General features: G+C 45.7%; 1 protein-coding gene across 1 annotated transcript; it reads left to right on the top strand.

Moving 5' to 3' along the window:
- Positions 1-4665: 4665 nt before the first annotated feature.
- On the top strand, positions 4666-8265 carry LOC119304160 (pentatricopeptide repeat-containing protein At4g20090-like). Its single transcript, XM_037581326.1, has 2 exons — positions 4666-5918; positions 8072-8265. The coding sequence occupies exons 1-2, from the start codon at positions 4670-4672 to the stop codon at positions 8149-8151; spliced, it is 1329 nt and encodes a 442-aa protein (XP_037437223.1). The 5' UTR covers positions 4666-4669; the 3' UTR covers positions 8152-8265.
- Positions 8266-23567: the final 15302 nt, after the last annotated feature.

Genomic DNA, 23567 nt, shown 5'->3' with positions numbered 1-23567 from the left:
ATCTTCATGTTGATCGTATCTTCTATACGACTCATGCTCGACCTTTCGGTCTTCTGTGTTCCGAGGCCATGTCTGTACATGCTAGGATCGTCAAGTCAACCTAAGTGTTTGCATGTGTAAATCTGTCTTACACCCGTTGTATGTGAACGTTGGAATCTATCACACCCGATCATCACGTGGTGCTTCGAAACAACGAACTGTCGCAACGGTGCACAGTTAGGGGGAACACTTTCTTGAAATTATTATGAGGGATCATCTTATTTACTACCGTCGTTCTAAGTAAACAAGATGCAAAAACATGATAAACATCACATGCAATCAAATAATAATAGTGACATGATATGGCTAATATCACATAGATCCTTTGATCTCCATCTTGGGGCTCCATGATCATCTTGTCACCGGCATGACACCATGATCTCCATCATCGTGTCTCCATGAAGTTGCTCGCCAACTATTACTTCTACTACTATGGCTAACACGTTTAGCAATAAAGTAAAGTAATTTACATGGCGTTTCTCAATGACACGCAGGTCATACAAAAATTAAAGACAACTCCTATGGCTCCTGCCGGTTGTCATACTCATCGACATGCAAGTCGTGATTCCTATTACAATAGCATGAACATCTCATACATCACATATATATCATTCATCATTCATCACAACTTTGGCCATATCACATCACAAAACACTTGCTGCAAAAACAAGTTAGACGTCCTCTAATTGTTGTTGCAAGTTTTACATGGCTGCAATAGGGTTCTAGCAAGAACGTTTTCTTACCTACGTGAAAGCCACAACGTGATTTGTCAACTTCTATTTAACCTTCATAAGGACCCTTTTCATCGAATCCGCTCCAACTAAAGTGGGAGAGACAGACACCCGCCAGCCACCTTATGCAACTAGTGCATGTCAGTCGGTGGAACCGGTCTCACGTAAGCGTACGTGTAAGGTAGGTCCGGGCCGCTTCATCCCACAATACTGCTGAAGCAAAATAAGACTAGTAGCGGCAAGAAAGTTGACAACATCTACGCCCACAACAAATTGTGTTCTACTCGTGCAAAGAGAACTATGCATAGACCTAGCTCATGATGCCACTGTTGGGGAACGTTGCAGAAAACAAAAAATTTCCTACGGTTTCACCAAGATCCATCTATGAGTTCATCTAGCAACGAGTGATCGGATTGCATATACATACCTTTGTAGATCACGCGCGGAAGCGTTCAAAGAACGGGGATGAGGAAGTCGTACTCGACGTGATCCAAATCATCGGAGATCCTAGCGCCGAACGGACGGCACCTCCGCGTTCAACACACGTACGGTCAGCGTGACGTCTCCTCCTTCTTGATCCAGCAAGGGGAAGGAGAGGTTGATGAAGATCCAGCAGCACGACGGCGTGGTGGTGGATGCAGGGGTCACCGCAGCAGGGCTTCATCGTTTTACTGCGAGAGGGAAAGGTGTAGCAGGGGAGAGGGAGGCGCCAAGACTCAAGCGTGCGGCTGCCCCCTCCCTCCCCCCTTTATATAGGCCCCCTAGGGGGTGCGCCGGCCCTAGGAGATGGGATCTCCTAGGGGGGCGGCGGCCAAGGGGTGGAGTGCCCCCCAAGCCAGGTGGGGCGCCCCCCCACCCTAGGGTTCCCAACCCTAGGCGCATGGGGTGGGCCAAGGGGGGCGCACCAGCCCACTATGGGCTGGTTCCCCTCCCCACTTTAGCCCATGGGGCCCTCCGGGATGGGTGGCCCCACCCGATGGACCCCCGGGACCCTTCTGGTGGTCCTGGTACAATACCGGTGACCCCCGAAACTCTCCCGATGGCCGAAACTGCACTTGCTATATATAACTCTTCACCTCCGGACCATTCCGGAACTCCTCGCGATGTCCGGGATCTCATCCGGGACTCCGAACAACTTTCGGGTTACTGCATATTCATATCTCTACAACCCTAGCATCACCGAACATTAAGTGTGTAGACCCTATGGGTTCGGGAGACATGTAGACATGACCGAGACGGCTCTCCGGTCAATAACCAACAGCGGGATCTGGATACCCATGTTGGCTCCCACATGCTCCTCGATGATCTCATCGGATGAACCACGATGTCGAGGATTCAAGCAACCCCGTATACAATTCCCTTTGTCAATCGGTAAGTTACTTGCCCGAGATTCGATCGTCGGTATCCCAATACCTCGTTCAATCTCGTTACCGGCAAGTCACTTTACTCGTACCGTAATGCATGATCCCGTGATCAGACACTTGGTCACTTTGAGCTCATTATGATGTGCATTACCGAGTGGGCACAGAGATACCTCTCCGTTATACGGAGGGACAAATCCCAGTCTTGATCCGTGTCAACCCAACAGACACTTTCGGAGATACCCGTAGTATACCTTTATAGTCACCCAGTTACGTTATGACGTTTGGTACACCCAAAGCACTCCTACGGTATCCGGGAGTTACACGATCTCATGGTCTAAGGAAAAGATACTTGACATTGGAAAAACTCTAGCAAACGAACTATACAATCTTGTGCTATGTTTAGGATTGGGTCTTGTCCATCACATCATTCTTCTAATGATGTGATCTCGTTATCAATGACATCCAATGTCCATAGTCAGGAAACCATGACTATCTGTTGATCAACGAGCTAGTCAACTAGAGGCTTACTAGGGACATGTTGGTGTCTATGTATTCACACATGTATTACGATTTCCGGATAACACAATTATAGCATGAATAAAAGACAATTATCATGAACAAGGAAATATAATAATAATCCTTTTATTATTGCATCTAGGGCATATTTCCAACAGGCGGAAGTCCGACGTACCCTCGACAAGGCCAAGGAGACATACAAGCCGGACGCGATGACTTCAGGCGCGTCAGAGGGGCGGCCGGACGGCCACAAATTGGCAAAGAAGGGGAAAAACACCGACGCGGCAACCGCGCGAGTGCAGGAGTCCATCGAGCATTGCCTCGCCGAGGCCCAGGCCCGGGCCGTCCTACGTGAAGAGAAGACCGAGGCGCGGTGGTCGTCGCTGATGAAGAACAGCGCCATTAAGCTCGACCTGCTCTGGACGAACGTCGCCGCGAAGAAGAGGAACACCGACACGGCTTTTCTGATGGGCGGGGCGGACATGCTCCAGAGCAACGATGAGCAACTCAAGGCGTGGTACATGGCGGAGCGCGGCCTCATCCTGAACCAGATGCAAACGGCAACACCGACGACACCGACGACGCAAGCTCCCGCGCCCACAACCACACGGACGCCAAGCCCGAACGACGCCTCTACATCGCCGCCCAGCAGTGCCGAAGCCGCGCCGACACAGCCCAGCACCGAAGCAGCTCCGACACCGCCGAGCCCGCGCACGCCGAATCCGCCAACGCCTGGAGCCGACCCCGCCGAGTGAATCATTGCGCACGCGAACTTGCGGCGTGCGGCGCTCTGTTTTTTGTAACGCCAGACTACGTCCGATCGCCGGATTTGTGGCGTCTTTTGAGAGCGGGAACGACCAAGTTTAAATTTCCCGCATCCTGGGACCGGCGCTTGGGGGCGTGACTGAGAGCTAGGTCGCCCCCAGGGGCCGAACTAGCGCCGGCACGCCCCCAGGCCGCTCTATTTAGGCGCCCTGGGGGGCCGAACGGCTGGAGATGCCCTTAGCGCCACCACCACCTCATCTACATATGCCACTTTCGTGAAGGCACAACATACTTCAAAAATAGAGGCGCCGCCACAACATCCAAAACAGAGAGAGAAAAGATCCCGAGAAGAAGAACCACCGGAGATCCATTCCTTCTCTTCCACCCATCTTCATTTTCATTCATAGCAACACCACCATAGGGAGAGGGATTTGAAGTTGTAAGTTAAGGTTTGTGACTCTATTTGTACTAATCTTGAGATCAAAACTTGTTTAAGCATTCACCTTATTGTGGATCTTTGCGATGTTATCGATATAATTTTCCTTGGCTTTTATCTCTATGATATTTGGTTATTCCCATCTCATGCGTGAGTAATTTCCCTTAGACGTGGGACATGTAAGGTATTGCTATGATTCATTTATGCATATTCCTTATGTCGTCATTGGTAAGAGTTACTACCGAAATCTGAGTCAACAGGACCTGATCTCTGGTCCAACGGTCCATTATGATGTTTTATATCATATCACACCACATAAGTGTTTCAAATGACAAGTAGGAAAGGTGAGTTTTTGTTCGAACCAACGGTGGATAGAAAATATATTTTTCCTGTCTCAAGTTCTATATTCAATGTTCCAGGCAATTGGGAAAACTTTATTTTTTTACAGGTGAAAATAATATATTACTCAGCTCGAAAGGTTCGTACAACCGATCACAGCTAGCTTCATAGCATCTCGAGGGCTTGAGCCTAACCAAGTCATGATTCTGCCCTCTAACCGAGCAAACTTAGCTATATTATAACTAACCTAATTTTGGTTACGATTCACATGAATAATTCAATATTCACGAAGAGACATAAGATAGGAAAATACGAAAAAAATGTATTCCAGAGTCAAATCTCATTTTCATAGGTAATTTTCTAAGTACCACAGGAACCGTTCGGCCAGCCATTCACGGCCCAGATCGGCCCATCAATCTCAGTTGCCACTGGCGTTCAAACAGTCCAGTTCCAGTTCCAGCCAGACTCGGAGCACACCAATGTCTCGTCTCATCCCCCGGCGGCTCCACCGCGCCGTCTCCGCCGGCGGCGCGACCTTCTCCTCCTCGAGCCCCTCGAGCCTCCGCAGCACCGAACCCACCACCGCCGCCACCTCAAATGCGATCGTCAACCTCGTCGCGGCAGGCGGCGACGGCGGCAGCCTGGAGGCCGACCTGGACCGCCTCGGCCCGCCCCTCTCCGACGCCGCTGTGTCGGCGGCGCTCCGCGCGCTCACGGAGCGCGGCGTCCCCGCGTGCCGCTTCTTCGCCTGGCTCTCCCGGCACAGGGGCGCCCCCCCGAGCGCCCGCGCCCACAACCTGCTCGTCCAGAACGCCGGCAGGCTGGCCGACTACCCCGCCATGGCCCGCGCCCTCGACCAAGTGTCGGCGCGGCGGCTCCCCCTTACCGAGCAGGCCTTCGCGTTCCTGGAGGCCGCGCCGAGGTCGTCCTCATCTGCGAGCAGCGTGGATGACGCGGTGAGGGCGACTCTGACGATTTTGGATGGTGCCGGTGGCCCGTGCCGCGCGTCCGGCGTGTTCTCGCTGGTCAAGGCGTTGTCCTCGATCGGCGAGCTCGACGCGGCCGTGTGGGTGATCGAGGAGACGGCGAGGAGGGCGAACTACTACAATGTCCTCTTGGCCGCCAAGTGCAAGGCTGGTGACTTCCGGGGCGCCCGTGAGGTGTTCGACGAAATGAGGAAGGGGAGCTGCGGCCCAAATGCCAACTCCTGGAACTACCTCCTGGGGTGCCTGCTGAAGAATGGCAGGGCCACCGAAGCGTGCGACCTTGTTGAGACCATGGAGAGGTCGGACCACGACGACATCCCGAACTCACTGACGTACGAGATCCTCACATACCACGCCTGTAAGGCGGGGAAGATGGATTCGGCAAGGCAGATTCTCGATCAGTTGTTCTCAGAAAATCTGACGCCGAGGATTACAATCCACACAGCCTTCATCAAAGGGTACTTCTATACTGGGAGAATCGAAGATGCTTGCGATTATGTGAGGGCTATGAGCACCAGGGATTCACACTCCACGAACAGGAACTACAGCCTGCTCGCCAAGCTGTTGCACAGGTCGGGGAGGATCGTCGAGGCAGGAAGTGTCCTGTATGAGTTGATGGAGAAGGGCCTCAGGCCTGACCATTCTGCTTATGTTACAGTGTCCAAAGGTTTGCACAAGATGGGAAGGGGAGATCTGTCTGCTGAATTGAAGTCCTTGTTTCAGAAATTCATTGTACAGTCAGGTTTGGAATACTGATTTATTTTTGAGCTCTTGTTGAGTGATCTACTTGAGTGAAACTTGCTTGTCCACATAAGATATTTAGGTGCCATTTATGCCCTTCACTCCTGACTCCGCCATGTAATGAGTAGATAACTTTGCTGTAAATTAAAACTTAAAAGGACATGTTTCCTACTTTGTATAGATATGAAAAGGGGTTTGTCTAGGGCACATCTAGATGTGCTATAGTTATTGCACATCTAAGTGACAGAATCAAGTATGGAAAGGAAAAGAAAAAACCCAAAAGAAAATTTCCACACGAATCTCCACATAAGATCAATGACATAGGACTTAGATGTGCAATACTTATGGCACATCTATATGTGCTTTAGCAAAACTGATATGAAAAACATACATTATCAGAAACAAAACTGTGCAAAGCCATTTGACATGGATGCATTAGCTACCTCTGAAATGACTCAAACTGGATTCAGAAAAGGAAAAAACAAGATAGTACATTACTATTCTTCTTTACATGAACTTCTGTTGCTAGCTACTTTCCTGCCAATTCTTTGCTTCATCTGACATGCATGTGTATGAGGCCATGTGCTTTATTCTAAGGATCTCGGTAGAAACTCGTCTCATATCTGGCCGCTCTTTGGCTGATTTCATGGAGCAAGAGAGGCCTATTCTTAAAAGTGGAATAACGCAATTCTTCATCATGTCAGTTGCACTGCTGTTATCATGTAGCATTGTGGGGTCAACAACCTCGTGAATATTCTTTGTAAATGCTCTATCAACAAATTCATGAAGGCTTATACCATCATTAAATTTTTCTTCAGTTGGACTGCACCCTGTTATCAGTTGCAACAGAAGCACCCCGAAACTATAGACATCACCCTTGGTTGATATCTCTTCGCTCATTCCATACTCTGCATTTACATTTAAAAACACAATAAAATTAAACAATTATCATTATTTGTACAACTCCATAAGGAACAAACAGAGCCAGTATCTTGCAAATAAGCTTATCTCACCTGGTGGGATGTATCCTATGGTTCCTTTTAAGCGGCTCAAAGTTGCTGAACTATCTTGATGTGCATTTTCTGTCCTGAACAAGAATCTTGCTAGGCCAAAGTCAATGACGTACGCAACCATGTCAAGACCCAAAAGAATATTGGTTGGCTTCAAGTCGCAATGTATAACTGGAGGTGCACATTGGTTGTGAAGATAATCCAAAGCAAGTGCTACATCCAAGGCTATGTTAGTCCTTTGGCTTAAAGTCAGAATACTCCTTTCACCATTTTCAGGGTCTTTTAGATGTAGCCACAATTCTAGGTTCCCATTTGGCATGTATGGGAACACTAGGGCCTTGAAATCTGCCCCAGTATGATCCACTGAAGAGCATAAGGTAATGATTTTTACAAGATTCCGATGGCGAACATTTCTTAGGGCTTCACACTCTGCTATGAAGCTCCGATGTGCCCCATTAATGTCAAGATCAAAAATCTTGATGGCAACTTGATCTTCTTGAAACTGCAGACTGCCCTTATAAACCCTTCCAAATGATCCAGAACCAATTAAGTTTGCTGAAGAAAATCTATCAGTTGCCCTTACCAAGTCTTTATGTGATACCTTTTCATATGCTATCTTCTCTATCTTTATCTGCTCATTATCATGTTGCAAATGGGGATTGGTTTTCATCCTTTTCCTCAAACAAATTGTTGCAATTAATGAGAAAAGGATTGCAGTGGCAACAACAGTTAGCAGTAGAACTAGAAGCAGTAGCTTCTGCTTTCTTTTCCTGTCAACCACTGCTGAACAAAGAGACATACCTCTTGTTGGAATGCTTGTACACAGATGATAATTTCCTTCGATTGACACTGCACCAGCGATGTCAAAAACACCGCCTGTTGGAACTGCTCCATCAAAATGGTTGAAGGATAAATTGAGGTCTTGCAGTGATTTCATGGATTTGAGGAACTCTGGAATTTTTCCAGACAAATTGTTCCTAGAAACATCCATCTGTTTTATGCTGACTAAGTTGGCAAATGATTGTGGAATGCTTCCTGCAAACAAGTTGCTTTGCATCCCAAGATACTCCAGAACAACACACTGGCTGAGAGTTGATGGGATGTTACCAGACAACCTGTTATTTGACATGTTGATTTTCTGCAGATGAACGAGATTGCCAACTTCATCTGGCATTCCTCCAGACAAGTTGTTGTCTGACAAGTCCAACTCTTCAGAAAGCGTAGAGAGTTTGAAGATTTCTCTTGGTATATGCCCATCTAGTGAGTTGTGAGCAAGGTTGAGTGTGGTCAGTTGAGTGCACTGTGCTATACTTGCAGGTATTCTTCCACTAAAGTTGTTATGATCCATTTCCAGCATACTCAGCTGGACAAAATTGCTAAAAGTATCTGGAATCTGACTTGAAAGCCTGTTTTGCGCAAAGGATAGATAGACCAAGTTCTGCAATTTCCCAATTGTTGGTGGTATATTACCGGTGAGAAGATTGTAATTCATGTACAAGCTACTGAGGCTCTTAAGATTGCCAATCTCTGGTGGTATAGGTCCAGAAATTTGGTTACTACTTAGGTACAGACACTCGAGACTGTTCGAAAGGTTGCCGATAGAACTTGGCAATTTCCCTTTGAGATTGTTCCCATCCAGGGCCAGCATGGTCAACCCGGAGCAATTAGATAGTGAAGAGACAAAGCCCCAGTCATCTGCTTCTAGCTTGTTGTGTCCCAAATCGAGTTCCTCCAAATTTGGCAATGAGCCGAAAAATGGTATGGATCCAGTAAAGCTATTACCATTCAGGTAAAGCCAGCGTAGGTGGTAAGCTTTGAGAAGAGAGGCTGGGATTGGTCCATCAAAACTATTTTGTGAGAGTAGTAGGTTCTGGATATTGGGGAGCGTGTAGCCGATGTCGAAGGGTAATCTTCCGACAAGTGTGTTATTTGCTATGGCGAGACTTCTCAGAGATGACATGTTGAAGATACACGGTGGAACCGGCCCAGATAAGTTGTTTATATGCAAGGTCAATGTCTCTAGTGTTGGAATATAACCTAAGCTCTCCGGGATGCTCCCAACTAAATGATTGTTTGTAAGACGAAGATAAACTAGGGAGGAAAGGTTCCCTACTGAGGAAGGTATTCTTCCTGAAAGATTGTTATTCCCTAAATCAAGATGCTTAATAGGGGAAGATGTGACAGTAATAGAGGGTATTGAACCAACAAAACTGTTATCTTGGAGGCTAATGGTACCAAGTGACAAAGTGTTGAGAAGATCCTTTGGGAGTTCTCCAGTAAGACTATTGCTCATAAGCCTAAGTACTTGAAGGGATGAGCTATTTGCCAAGGACTCCGGGATTACCCCTCCGAGACCATTGATCCCGAGATCGACGTATGTGAGATGACAGCTACTGCCGAAAGACGGTGGTATGGTGCCGGTAAGCATGTTTTTGGCGAGAACTAGTATGCGCAGTGCAGGAAGGTCTCCGAAAGCGGGAGGGATGCTTCCTTGGAGCTTGTTGTTGCTAAGGTCAATCTCTTGAAGGTGCTTGCATTGGCTAAGGGTAGGTGGGATCTCTCCACGGAAGGAATTATTCCACAAGCCCACGATTTGGAGCTGGGAACACGCAGAGAGTTCAGGCGGGATGTTACCTTCCAAAGCGTTGATGCTGAGGTTGAGGTTGGTGAGCCGGCTCAGGAGGCCAAGCTCCGACGGCAGGCCACCACTGAAGCTGTTGTTAGACAGCTGGAGCCTTGCCAGCCAAGTGAGGTTGGCGATGCAAGGCGCTATGGAGCCCGAGATGCCTTGGGATTCAAGGTCCAGCGCAACGACACGCCTGGATGGTGTCACGCTGCAGGTGATCCCATGCCAGTCACAGAATTCCATGGACGCGTTGCTCCATGAAGCTAGAACTCCGGCGGGTGCCGAGATCCCGGACTTGAAGCAGAGGAGGGCTTGCCTGTCGCTCTCTGATTCATCGCAGATGCCTAGTAATGGCAGGCTGCAGAAGAAGCCCAAGAAGAGGCAGAGAAAACGATAGAGGCCTGGAAACAAAAAGGCACTTGAAGACACCATTACTCAGCTATCGAGATCGATGGAAGCTCTAGCTTTGCAAGAGGATGTTTAATTACGGGTGTGTTGCAGTACCTCACCCACTTTAAATAGTAGAGGATTGGAGCAGCAAGCTATGATATCATAATGTGCGGCAATGCGACTGTGCTGGATGCTACGGACGGAGGAGCAGGTAAGGTATGCAACACCAGAACAAATGGATTTTGGACCATCTGGAAAATCTGCCTGAAACTCAATAATGATATTTGCAAGTCATTGTTCCAGTCTTCCAGCAATGATATCTGCAGGTCATTGTTGCAAGTCATGAGCTAGCTTCCAGGGCATAGAACAAATGGTTTGGTTGGGGTCCTGTCCCGCCAAAGCAGATGATCTCTGCAACCCGGAGCGTACTATCTCTGGCAATTAATATATTAGCACACATACTTCCAGTTTAACGGTAATGCGGAAATTAACAGGGCAGGTGCATATGAGCGCGTGATTAATTTGTTGTATGTGCCTGCTGGCGACCCTTGATTCAGCTGGAAGCGGTTGTTGGCACTCCACTTGGACTTACAATATGGGATTCCTAGCAAGTTGTCCCTTGTCAGGTTGCTGTTGGATTATTTGGGAAACGTAGTATAAGACGCATTGGATGATGGTATATCTCAAGGTACTAATCATCATTGTTACACGATGGGCATCGAGCGATTTGAAAGAAGTACACTAGGTGAAGATTGTTCTGCAGAGTCAACTAGAGAAACACGGGGTCCTGACGATTGCTAAATGGCCGCGACATCCTTGTAGACCGTTGACTGACTCTTTTTGACTCGAGGATTCAGACTGAGAAAGTAACAGATAGTCCTGCTAATTAACAACCTTTTTATAAAGCCGGCTGAAAGCAACATGTTTTGCTGGGGATACCGGCTTACAAGGAAGAAACATAGTTTTTCTGTCAGTTGGATGCCTAACAAATTTGCTTTGTATCAAAGCTTTGTTTCAAACATTCCAAAGAGCCCAAGCTGTAGCAGCAAATTCCATCCAAATTAGCCGCTGGACTTGCCTTGAAGTTTTGCCCAGAAATTAGGGAGACATGATGGCGCCCATGTGCACCTAAGCATGTCTTGACGCAGTCCGGGAAGAACATATTGAGCCTTGGCGCAAGAAAGGAAGCATATAGGCCATCCTCTGTCTCATGTCTCTTCTAAACTTTGACGAGGTCGCCTCTCCTTGCTCTGCCTCCGTCCTCGACTTGTTTTGCCAGCAAAACGAAATATAAATATGAGTCTGCTAGGTTAAGCTCGGATGATTGAGACCTTGAAAATATTCTTATGGAGTGAGCAATAGCTAGCAACTCTTGAAAAAGACATCCGACTTAATCTGCACGGTCACCCCAGTGCCCACCAGTGAGCAAAACTGTGCTAGTGCCACAATTATTTCTACTCTTTGGTCCAAGGGCGTGGTCTGAGGTAGTACAGTCTTTGTCTCTGCGTGCACATGGTGGTATTAACGGATGCGTTCCTCTCTTTTTCCCTCTCTAGTTATGTACTATTTGTTCGTCCTTTTGACTCGTTGGAGGCGTGTGGTAGTTTACTGAGGAAACTAAGCTGGGTTCCTGGTTGAGCTTAACTTGCATAAATAAGCGGCTAGTTTGTGGGCAGTCATCAGTGACAGAACCGCATATTACTGCTCGATCGACTAATTAAGCTGACCTTTTCCTAAGCGAGGTAGCTGGTAGTGGGAATCAATGGCATCCCCGCTGCTGGTGCTACTCAAGCCAGGAACTGTCGATGATGCTCCGGCTTCTCCAGCTGCTCAAGCCGTGGTTCGTCAGCCTCCACCCGCTCCTGCAGGTATGCAGTGCACTCAATTATCTACTCTCAGCATGCATGTTACTCATTGCTATTGATCATATCCGTGAGCGCTAACATACTCCATGGCATTGCAGTTTCAGATGGTGCTGAGCACCTCCTCCAAGGCCCTGAACACCTAGGAGGAGGACGTCCAGATGGTTCATGGAGCACACTTGAGCCCACTCTGGCTGACAACATGGTTGGCGGAAACCAGATGCTTACCAGTTCCTCCAAAAGCTTCCCTGGGCACGTAATTCGTGAACCTCCCCGCAGATTAATGGCGCCCATGCGACGCTCCCTCGCTCCGTCAAAACACCCGAGCGAAAACCTTCTACCCTAGTTCTAAAAAAAGCATCATAGCAGAACCCACGCAGGGGTATATATATAAACCAAAGGCAAAACTCCAAAAGTATAACAAGGAATGAGGGAAACTACATCAGCCAACTACAGCGCGCAAGGTTCCGGGAATGAGGAGAAGCCACCAAGAATCAGTCATCGGCAACGCGAAGAACGCTTCCTCGTGCCATGCTCTGGCCAGCAAGCACTTTCGCAGTCTGCATCACCTTCTGTATTTCACCTTGTGCTCTCTCACGGTCTTCGATCTTCAGCAGCCTTGTCCAGTACTCCCTCTGTAAACTAATATAAGAGCATTTAGATCACTACTTTAGTATTCTAAACGCTCTTATATTAGTTTACGGAGGGAGTACATAAGAAAAGAACACACAGTGTACACTATCTCGAGCGGAGTTCGAACAATATGAGCACAGAGCCGGGCAACAGGAAGGGGACGCTGTTACTAACGGCCCTGATCCTGTGGCGCATATGGCTGGAACGAAACTGCTGCACGTTCAAGGGAAAGCAGCCGAGCAGCAACGACATCCTCGGCGCAGCCAGAAGTGACATGGAGCAATGGCCACTCGCCGGAGCAAAATGCATTGAGCCCCCATTCAGGGACCTGACGTGAGAGATCGCCACTCTGTATTTTTTGTGCTAGGGGCAATTTTCTATAAGCCCATAGTTTTTTGCAGCCTCGCTCCTGATCGATTGATCAGCTAGCCTTTTTTGTACCCTCTCTTCTACTAAATCAATGGAAAGCCAGGCAATATGGATCTTTAAAAAAAAAGGTCACTTTGTTCCTGACTGTCCAAGTCTCAGTGGGCTGATGTAAAAACTGAGAGGTAAACAACCAGCTCAAACACCCCAAAACTGAACATGCAACAGGGTAAAAGAAAAAAGAAGAAGATGATTGTCAGTTTCCACTTCATTGCAAAAGGAGCATGCAGGATTACACGGCCACTGCCGTTTTTTTTCCTTTCATATTGTCTCTTGTCTGAATAGCATTTTGGAATGATTGCCACATAATGTTTTTGATCTTGAGCGGTACAGGAGCCTCCGAACTCAGTTTGTTATTCAGCCCCGTGATGTTTCGTTCTAACCACCTGTACATAGATTTTGTAGAGAAAACTTGATTTTTAGATAACGACCTCCAAGAAATCTATAGCCAGCCTTCCCACAAGAGGCAAATATAGGTTCGATCAAGATTTGCAATACTGTCAGGGGTCATCCGTAAGCTGCAAGTTCCTGGCCCGATCAACAACTTCTGCCCATTGCTCAGGCATAGCACCAATCAATCTACGTCTAAACGGACAAATTTATAAATGTTACAATCCTGATTTTGACAAAAATCAACATACCAAGAAACAAGTCTTTCAGAGGTGTCAGCTGTGTTCTCATGATTAACATAACGAGTTTAACCTGCAGGCACCAAACCTTGAATTGCCATCGTTAGAACACACAATTAACCAGGCACCAAAACTTGAATTGCCACTTAAATTAGGGGTAAAACCATGAGTTAAACCCCAAATTTTCCATCTGATACTCATGTAAATTACCAACACTCTGTCTTATATATGAACTTAACCACTCGGATGAGGTCCCCACTTTCTGCTCCGCGTCATTGCAGTTTTTGTTTTACCAGAAAGTCAAAATCTGAAAACGAGATCCGTCCCGATCAACTGTCCGTGGTTTCTCTCCGCCCAGGGCCACAATTTTTGTCTGAAGTGCATATGGTCGTCTTTTTATTCTTTGGTTGACGGGTGTGATCTGAAGCGCAGTCATCGTCTTCTCACACGGTGGTTTGAACGGCCGCGTATTCCTCTCCTTCAATTCTCTGTCTTAAATTATTTTATTTATTCGTCCTTTTCGCTCGACAATTAAACACACGTACGCAGTGCTCGGTGAGATTTGGATATTATAAGTATCGACACATCAATCTCCTCTTCACAGAAGGAGGTACACCAGTGATCAACTAATTAAGCTGTCCTTTGCCTAGCTGGCTAGTGACTTAGTGAGGATCAATGGCATCCCGGCTGGAGTCACTCATGAAGCGACTGTGGAGCTATCTTCCCTCTTCTCTTAGCAGTTCCAGGAGCGACCCTCCGCAGCAGATTCCTGATCCTACCGATGATCCTCCGGCCGATCAAGTCGGGGACACTCCACCCGCTCCCGAAGGTATGCAATCAGCTACTTATCTACTCTCAGCCTGCATGCATACATTATCCACATCTTTTCGCCCCCCCCAACAGTGTGATAATAATCCGTGGCGTTGCAGTTTCAGATCTTGAGCACCTTCCAAGTCCTAACCACATAGGACGCCTTGATGGTGCAGTTGAGGCCGATCTGGCCTTCAAGCCGAAGCTTGGCAGTTCCACCAGTTTTCCTCGACACAAAATTCATGATCCTGTGGGCGATTACTCCTCTCAGGAAGGATCACGAAGGCTTGCCATAGGGCATCCCGATGGGACCCACCAAGGGTCCGTGCACCGTCGTGGCGCGAGCCTCCCCTAGGGTTTCTTCGGATGCTTCTCGGCCGAGGCCTTCATCTATATATAACATCTTTAGATTTTTTTTATGGAAGAAATATTGTTTCTTCGCCATCCAGTCGAAGGAGGAATTCATTGCCCAACTTTAGCAATATCACCATCACCCTGTACCTGATGAGGTTCGAGTGGTCCCACCTCCCGGACTATGGGTTTATAGTACTAAATATGTATAAATCTCTCTTTGTATGTTTTTTTTATGTATACATTATGTGAGCTGCAACATATGAATATGATTATCTATGTGGTTTTGTGATGGATATTTTGTCATGAGTTGAATAATTTCAAATATTTTCTAGGCAAATTTCATATACTGTTGTTCATTTTGATTGTAAGATTGGTTTGTCAATGTGTATTGGATCTCTGCACTACTAGTCTAATTATGGACAAGTTACAGTGAGGGGATAATAATGAGAACAATGTTTGTGCAAAAAAAAAGGAAAAAAAACAGTGTGTATTAGATGAAGTAGACAGAGGGGCAGTATGATTAACCTGGTGACAAAGAAGATTAAAGAACTTGTTCCCCTTGGTATACTTTCTTGGCTCGTCTCACTGAGGATAAAAAGTGAGTTTTCTAGCTATCTCGGTATTGTTTTGTGGAATAGATTTACTCTCAACAATGTGTCCGAATTCTTATTGCAGTTCTCGGTAGCTTGACATTTATTACTTGGGTGTTCATGGGCATTCTGCATAACGTGGAATATTACCCAGGTGATTTACTGTGTGTTGGGATCTTAGATGTATGGACACAATGAAATCGACGTACAATTATTGGTATGACTATGTGCATCACTGGGTTGATCAAATATCATGTTTATGCTTATTATTTTGCGCCACCATGAGAGCGACGATGCTATGGACTAGCAAGATCTGGCTCTCGAATTCATGATGGTTCCGCTCCAAAAGGGTCTCCCATAAGACAGGATGAGTGTCGGTGATATATAAGTCAAATTACCTATCGGCCTGCCTCACATCGCCGCTCAAGTGGAACCCACAAAGGTCCAAAGATACCGCACCAGCATTAGGAGAAGCGCTACTGCAAAGGAGGAGTCTTAAGATCATACCGACATCAAGGGAACTAGAAAACACTCTACAAAATTTAAGGAAAGTGTCAAATGTGGTGTATACTGATACCGTGTCTGACTCCTACCCCTGTAAGCCACATCGCACCAACATGGAGCTTTCCATAACTTCTGATGTATAAGGGATACTAGGGGCATCCTAGAAGGGGAGCTCTTCCTCTCCATAGATTTAACCTACACCATGTAGCAGAATTCCGGCGCTTCACACTCGAATGCCCATCATCATCATAACTCGTCGGGTCCCCACCATGCACTGCAACTCTCGATATTCTCCACATATATAAGTAAAAAGAAAGGCAGGAAGTGGGGCATTTACCCGCATCGGGGGTTGAACCTAGGTATAGATCGTGTGTCTTTATGTTCTGTGCTTAAGACTCCCTAGTCTGCTGATGTTACATCCCCTCGACTAAAAATTTCACGTAAAATCACTCGACTACTAGCGTTTACCATTGGGGCTTTACACGAACAGGGTAGATCTATGACAAGGGACATGATATCATCGGCATCAGATAATGAATCGTCCAAAAACACAATGACCAGCTAAGAATCCCAATAGGAGGACTCGGTGCGCCTTATGAGAATGCATGTTGCAGTTTCAATTTTCATGAAAAAACAAAATAGTTTCACTACTACAGAATCATACGCAAAAACATGTTACATGTGTTGGGTTATTCGCTAATAATTGGTTAACCATCGGTATTGACAATCTTTACCACACGAGGACCACGTAAGCGTGCGGATATAAGTACTAGAAAGACAATGAGTAGACTATACATCAACGGGGTCCAAGCCTATGTTCTGCTTCTCCCGTTGAGGTGGTCCTAGAACAGAATCTCAAGATTTGCCACCCTCACACCCTTATCAATGGACTTAGTCAACAATGCAAGCGATGAAGCTATAGACTGGCGAGATCTGCTTCTTCAAGACGAGGTAGTTCCGCTCCAACAAGATCTCCCACAACACGATGAGGGGCAGGGAACCCGTCTTCCATGCCACGACATCCTACACTTTACCCCCGAATGCAAGGAAACAATTTTGGCGGAAAGGCATGATGCCATGGCTAGCCGGTGATCTCCTCCTATATGCTATTGGCTATATGACATTGGATGAAGAGATGTGTTGACGGTTTCAAGCTCCCTGGCAGAAAGGGGGACTGAAATAGTAATTCAACATCCACAACGTGTGAGCTGATTCCCGCGGCAAAGCCTGTCAAAAATGAGTAACAAAGAACTTGTTGCTCACTGGACCCGAGACATGTTATTCTTTTTTTAGTTGAGACATGCAAACCAAGATCTTGAAATTGGTGCAAATCGACCCCTCGGATTGGAGATTGAAAGAGGAATGTGTCGTGTAGATGCCAAAGGCATTGGTTGTCCAAAGGATCTTACCAATATAAGAAAAGGAGGCTCGGAAGGTCAAGGAGGTTTCCTACATGTATGAGAAAGTCCAAGCCTCCAAGGACTATCTAAGAGCAACTACAACCAGCATCATCAAATCCTCCTCAAATGTCCGCTGACGTGACCGGTCAATGACCGGACACGAGAGGGAGGGGAAAAAATGACCCAACCGGACCCTTCATATCATCCCTATACGTCCGGGCTGTCCGTGAACCCTTATATTGACGACAATTATAGGGAGGATATGAGGGCTCGCGGACGTGCCTGAATGCGCCCGGTCAGTCTGCCACATAGGATGTGGCCCACCCTGAACCACTTTTTTTCTTTCTTTTTTCTTTCCTTCTCTCTCTTTAGCTCCATCAATTATGTGCAAGTGACTGGACATATGAGAAAGAAAATGAGAAGTGTTACTGCATGTACGGACAAATAGAGGCTCAAAACAGACATGCCCAGTCACTGATCAGGCGCGTCTGCGGGCCTTTTAGGGGGTCGGATTTCGTAAGTCTGGCTGTAGATGCCCTAAGGGTCCCAAACACTTCGAGATCCATGTGATCCTTTTCATACATTTGTTTACATTTAGAATCATGGGATTTATAGAAATCAACCCGCAATGCACTTCTCTCCCTCCCATCCATTACTCTATGCATTTAATTTATTTACTTTGTATGGAATGTCCAAACACCGTATTTTAGAAACCAACACACAATCCAACTCTCTGCCTCCCATCCATTCATCCATGCACATTTTTTGTTCAAACTTAAAAATGGTCATGTAGTTTAAATCATCAATTTAGATCCATTTTCCCCATTAATTGTGTTTATCTAGACGAGATCTTCCAAAAGAAGAGCAGTATTCAATATGATCACAAAATCTAAAATTGTCATATTTTGATTGTAGAATTGAACTTTCTGAACCAATTTTATCGATGCAAAGTTTCATATAACTTTCACTGTCTTCTGTTGTGGTGTCATGGTTTCCAATTTTGGTACATGTTTCAATGATTTTTGGAACATACAATTTTCATATCCTGTTACTCGAATGAGATATTAATTTTTGGAACTTTTTGAAACCATTTTATTTGTCGATGCAAGTTTCTTATGGTTTCATTGAAGTTTTGGTACGTGTTTGCATTTCACAGTGGTTCAAGTTTCACTCGAGCTATTTATGTATGTTTGATATCACTTTCAATGAGTTTTGCTATGTTTTTATTATTATTTCATACAGATTTTTTTGCATAGTTTCAGTGTATTTCCTACTAGTTCGAGTTCCACTCAGATTTATATCATAGCTCGGCTTAAACTATTTGAACACTAGTCGTAACCTAAAAGAATCCTTATTGAAACATGCACGATTTTTTTAAAATGAAGGGTATATAGTCCAGGGGCTTCGACATACATGGGAACTTTTGCTTTTGTGAAAAGGTTTGTGAAAGTTGCTCTTGAAAGCCTTGCTCCGTCTTGTGGACTTAACCACTCTTACGAGGTCATCCCTTTTTGTTGTGCTCCCTCTCAAACATAAAACTTAAAATATGAATCCGGTATGAAAGCTCAGACAACATACGAAACTGAATGGAGCAATAACACCTCCAAAAATGATATCTGTCCTCCTAATTTGCACGGTCACCCGAGTGCCAACCAATGAACAGAACTCTCTCCACCTGGTGTTTCTCCGCACTATGCCAGAATTCTTTTATCTGAGTACGGTATTGTTTCTATTCTTTGACGGGTGTGGTCTGAGGTGCTCAAGTATAGTCTTCGTCTTCGCATGTCGGTTTGAACGGCCGCGTTCCTCTCTTTTACCATGTTTACTTATTTCTTCACTCGCTGTTTTGACTCAATGAGGGCACGTTGTAGGGTTTTGGTTCACTTCGCTGTGACGGGTCGCTAAGCTGGGATATATAAGCAGCTTGTTTGGAGACAGTAATCACACATCAATTTCCTCTTGACAGAAGTACGGTCTACTGATTGATCAACTAATTAAGCTTTCCTCAGACTAACTAGCTGCTAGTGAGAATCAATGGCATTCCAGCTGGTGCTACTCAAGCCAGGAACTGTCCATGATGCTCCTGCTTCTCAAGCCAGGGACACTCCGGCCGCTCCTGCAGGTATGCACCCAGATATCTCCTCTCAACATGCATGTAGGCATTACACACTTCTTCTTCTTGCGGGGTCACACATGTTCTTCTTGCTACTCCATCCGTTTCTAAATATAAGTCTTTATAGAGATTTCAATACGAACTACATACGGATGTATATAGACATAGTTTAGTGTGTAGATTCACTCATTTTGCTCCGTATATAATCCATATTGAAATCTCTAAAAGACTTATATTTAGAAAACGGAGGGAGTACTTATGTACTGTCAGCATGCATGCATGCATGCATGCATGCGTTATGCACATCTTCTTGCTACTGATCATATTAGCACCCTAACATACTCTGTGGCGTCGCACTTTCAGATCCTTTGCTGCAGGATCATTCTCCCAACAGAGAGGTTTACGGAAACTAGATGCTTACCAGTTCCAAGAGCTACCCTCCGCGCAAGATTCATGATCCTCCCCGTAATAAATGGCGTCTATGCGCTCCGGACTGGTCCAACTCATGCTGCGGCAGCTAGAGAAGCGACTGTGGAACTGTCTTACCTTCCTTAGCTACAGGAGCAACCCTAGAGCACCCGATTCATGAACCCGGGCATCTTTTGCAAAAACCGCACCGCCTGTATGATCCTGATATAGTGGGCTAGAATAAAGATCTCGGCTGTTACATACTATTGTTGTCATATATTGTTTTTCCTTTTGGCACAACATGTCATGTATCGTATTGATTTTGTATACTGCTCCAATCGAATTGATCAAGAAATGTGCACAATCACTCTGAGTTTTGTTTTCAAAGGGAGGTTCAAGTTATTGAACGTTGCCTCTTTGCGTACTCTTGTGTTGGTTGTCTGTAAGATCCTGATATAGTGGGCTAAAATAAAGATATCGGCTGTTACATGCTATTGTTGTCATATTGATTTTCCTTTCGACACAACATGCATGTCATGTATAGTATTGATTTTGTATACTGCTCCAGTCGAATTGATGAAGAAATGTGCACGTACACTCAGAGTTTTGTTTTCAAAGGGAGGTGCAAGTTATTGAGTGTTGCCTCTTTGCGTCTTGTGTTGGTTGCCTCTTTGCATCTTGTGCTGGTTGTCTCTTTGCATCTTGTGTTGGTTGCCTCTTTGCATCTTGTGTTGGTTGTCTCTTTGCGTCTTGTGCTGGTTGTCTGTTACAAACCGTATCAAACATGTAGCTCACATAGGTTCTTTTTTTTTGCGGGGGGCTCACATAGGTTCTTTGTGGGTAGTACTCATTGAGAAAGAACATTGGCCTGTGATGCATTGGTGGGATGACTCACAACTTGGAGAAAACCACAAAACTCCATATCCATCGACTATATGTGAGAAATATTTCTAAAATACCACAACAAAACCATTTCTTACATATATACGTACTATCTAGTAACACTAACTCTAACATCCTATAAACACTAAACCTAACATGCAAAATTTCATCTACAAGATCACATCCTTTAGACACTAACCCTAAAATTTGGAAAGGTAACCCTAACATACAAATTTTCATCTACAAAATCATATCGTCTAGACACCAACATAGCAGTTTGTAACACTAACCCTAACATATAAAAACTTATATACATTTGATGAAGGGAAGGTATCCACTCCTTTCTCCGGGGAGTAGAGTAGAGAAGAAAGGTCAGCAATGATGTGTACCTGCTCCTCAGTCGGAGTGCACTGGAATGCAATGTGCACCATGTTGGAGCTCAGCACGTGGTGTGTAGTACGTTGGAACATAGGGCATTAGTGTGTACCTCATCCGAGCCCTAGCGTAGCACATCGTCTACGATAGCCTATTGGTTTATGTTACACACAATTTTCCTTGAGTTTAACCCTAATATTCTCGAGATTTATCTCGGCTGGTCTTATTAACAATTACCATTTAGTTTCTTTTTCTTTGTTTTCTGTTTTGCATGGTTTTTAGGTGGATTGTATCTCCTGTTGACTTCTCATGATATTTGGAGTTGATTCTGTGGTGAAACAGGGAAGAGCTGGGAGCATGATTTGTTGGATTTCACGAGAGGGACCTCATCATCAAACTGTGTCTCGTCGAGGCGAACAACTTTGATTTTTTGGATCATCTCATTGCAAGGACTTATGCAATTTCTAGAGCCAAAACACTGAATGAACAAACCAGGGCAGGGACCAGTAGCAAAGCCGAGAAGCGGTAAGATTATACACGCTCTTACCCCGCCTAGATAGACAAGAAAACACATGTAAACTTCTTCGTGCAATCCCTGTTTTGCATGTCGTTTCATGTGCTTGATTCGTGAGAAGACAAGGAACACGCTAAAGACATATAACGGCCACATCTTAGCCCTTGGATCTCAAGGAGAGGAGGATGATACGTTAAGGAGAGACATGAGTGTGGATTTGTATTCATCTTCAACCCAAGCCGCCACAATCGTTCACCCATTTGCAGTAAGAGTACAGCTCCAATCAGATCAAGGGGCATTCAAGGGATGCTCATTGTTTTGCACAAATCTAATATTAAAATGGGTCGGACTATGTGCTCAACGGGACATAATTCTAGTCGTCTAGGACATTTGGGTCGGCTCCATACCCCTGAATGGAGCAAAGAGGCCAGTAGAGACCAGGTCCGGACTGGCCCATTCCCATTCCTACATATCAAAGCGGAGAGTGTAGAAATAACAATCAGACATCCACGACGCATGAGCTGATGGGTGCATCAATGCAAACTGAGGCAGAGGTGGAGCAGCAAGGCAAAGAAGTTACAGCTCACCGGAGTCCATACATGCCAGACTGAGGTTCTGAAATCTATGTGCATCGAACCCTTGAACTGGAGATCATGGACGAAGCACATTGTGTAGATGCGAGAGACATTTGGTGTCCAAAGGATCTTGCGGATAGAAAGAGTTGTACCACATGCTGGATTCCTCTTTCATCACTATAAGCATTTTAAAACCGAACCGTAAAACCATACCAAATAGAAACCAAACCGAACCAATTTTCTGGTTTCTGATTTTTGGTATGGTATGAAACTTTGTTACCGTTTTGAATTTCAGTTTTTTCGGTAATACCAAAAAACAGAATAGTTAACCAAATATAAAAAAGATATTTATATTTCTTGAGCGAACAACCATACAAGCAGTCGATCACGTGAGTAACTTGTCACAATCCTATATAGACCTCACATGTACTCTTCACTAAGTAGTACTAAAGTTTCTAACATCGTTCTTATACACTAACTGGCCTGTGACCACACTGCATAAGCATTAGAGGAGTTGCGATCTCACTCAGGCCTATGGGAAAGTTAATGGACAGACCAAAGGCTCAAAAGAGCCTATAACGAGTATCTGCTACCGAGTCCAAATGCTCCCTCGTGAACAATAAAATCAAAAAACAAAAATTATAACAAACTTTCAGAAATGTCATGTGTGCTTGCAAACATTTATCATGAAATGACATTCGTGGAAGTCGTGAAAAAATCAATGCTCCTAAAATGCTATGTTTGAAAGCATTTTGGAGTGCTGATTGTGCTTTTTTGCCATGACTTCCACGAATGTCATTCATGATGAAAATTTTCAAGCACTCAAAATATTTGTCAAAGTTTGACACAAAACAAATTCATTTTTTTGGATTTTATTGTTAATCCTGAGCTCATTTTTCTTGTACAAAAGTCAAATTCCCTGCATGCATACATATTGTATATTATACTGTTTGTATAAAAAGAGGTATGTGTTTTGAGTCATAACGTTGTCAATATTGCTGTGTCATTTTTAAATTCACGTCAACTTCGGTTACTACGGTATATATACCAAAGCTATACTGAAATAATTTGATAATACTATATCGAAACCGAACCGTACTTTAATTTCAAATACCGTTAAGTACTAACCAAAGTATCAAATATCCTTCGTCCCCCGCTCGTATGGTTTGGCGCGGGCCAGATCTAGCGGCTGGGCATGGCGCTCGATGCCGGGCGCGGCGGCGCCCCGAAGTAGGCCGGCGATGGTGGTGTTCGACGGGCGGCAGGCGGCATGGTGGTGGTGCGGCCCGGTGGTGGCGTCGGCGTCGGTGCCCCCGACAGCGCTTCGGCGTTGCATCCAGCACCGCGGGTCGCGGGCGGCCCTCTCGCCTTGGTGCTCTGGTGTGTGTGTGGGGGGGGGGGCAGCGGTGGTGGTGGGCTGCCCCCACCCAGTCGGGCCCTCGCGGCTGGGTGGCGGCGCTCGGCTCGGGTGGATCCCCCAGTGGCGTCTTCAGGCGGCGGCGGAGACGGCTCCGCAACCCTCCCTCTCCGACTTCTGGCGACGGCCGAT

This window comes from Triticum dicoccoides, chromosome 5A, assembly GCF_002162155.2.
Source record: "Triticum dicoccoides isolate Atlit2015 ecotype Zavitan chromosome 5A, WEW_v2.0, whole genome shotgun sequence".
NCBI lineage: Eukaryota > Viridiplantae > Streptophyta > Magnoliopsida > Poales > Poaceae > Triticum > Triticum dicoccoides.
The sequence above is the reverse complement of the archived record's forward strand: the minus strand, read 5'-3'. Positions and strand labels throughout refer to the sequence as shown.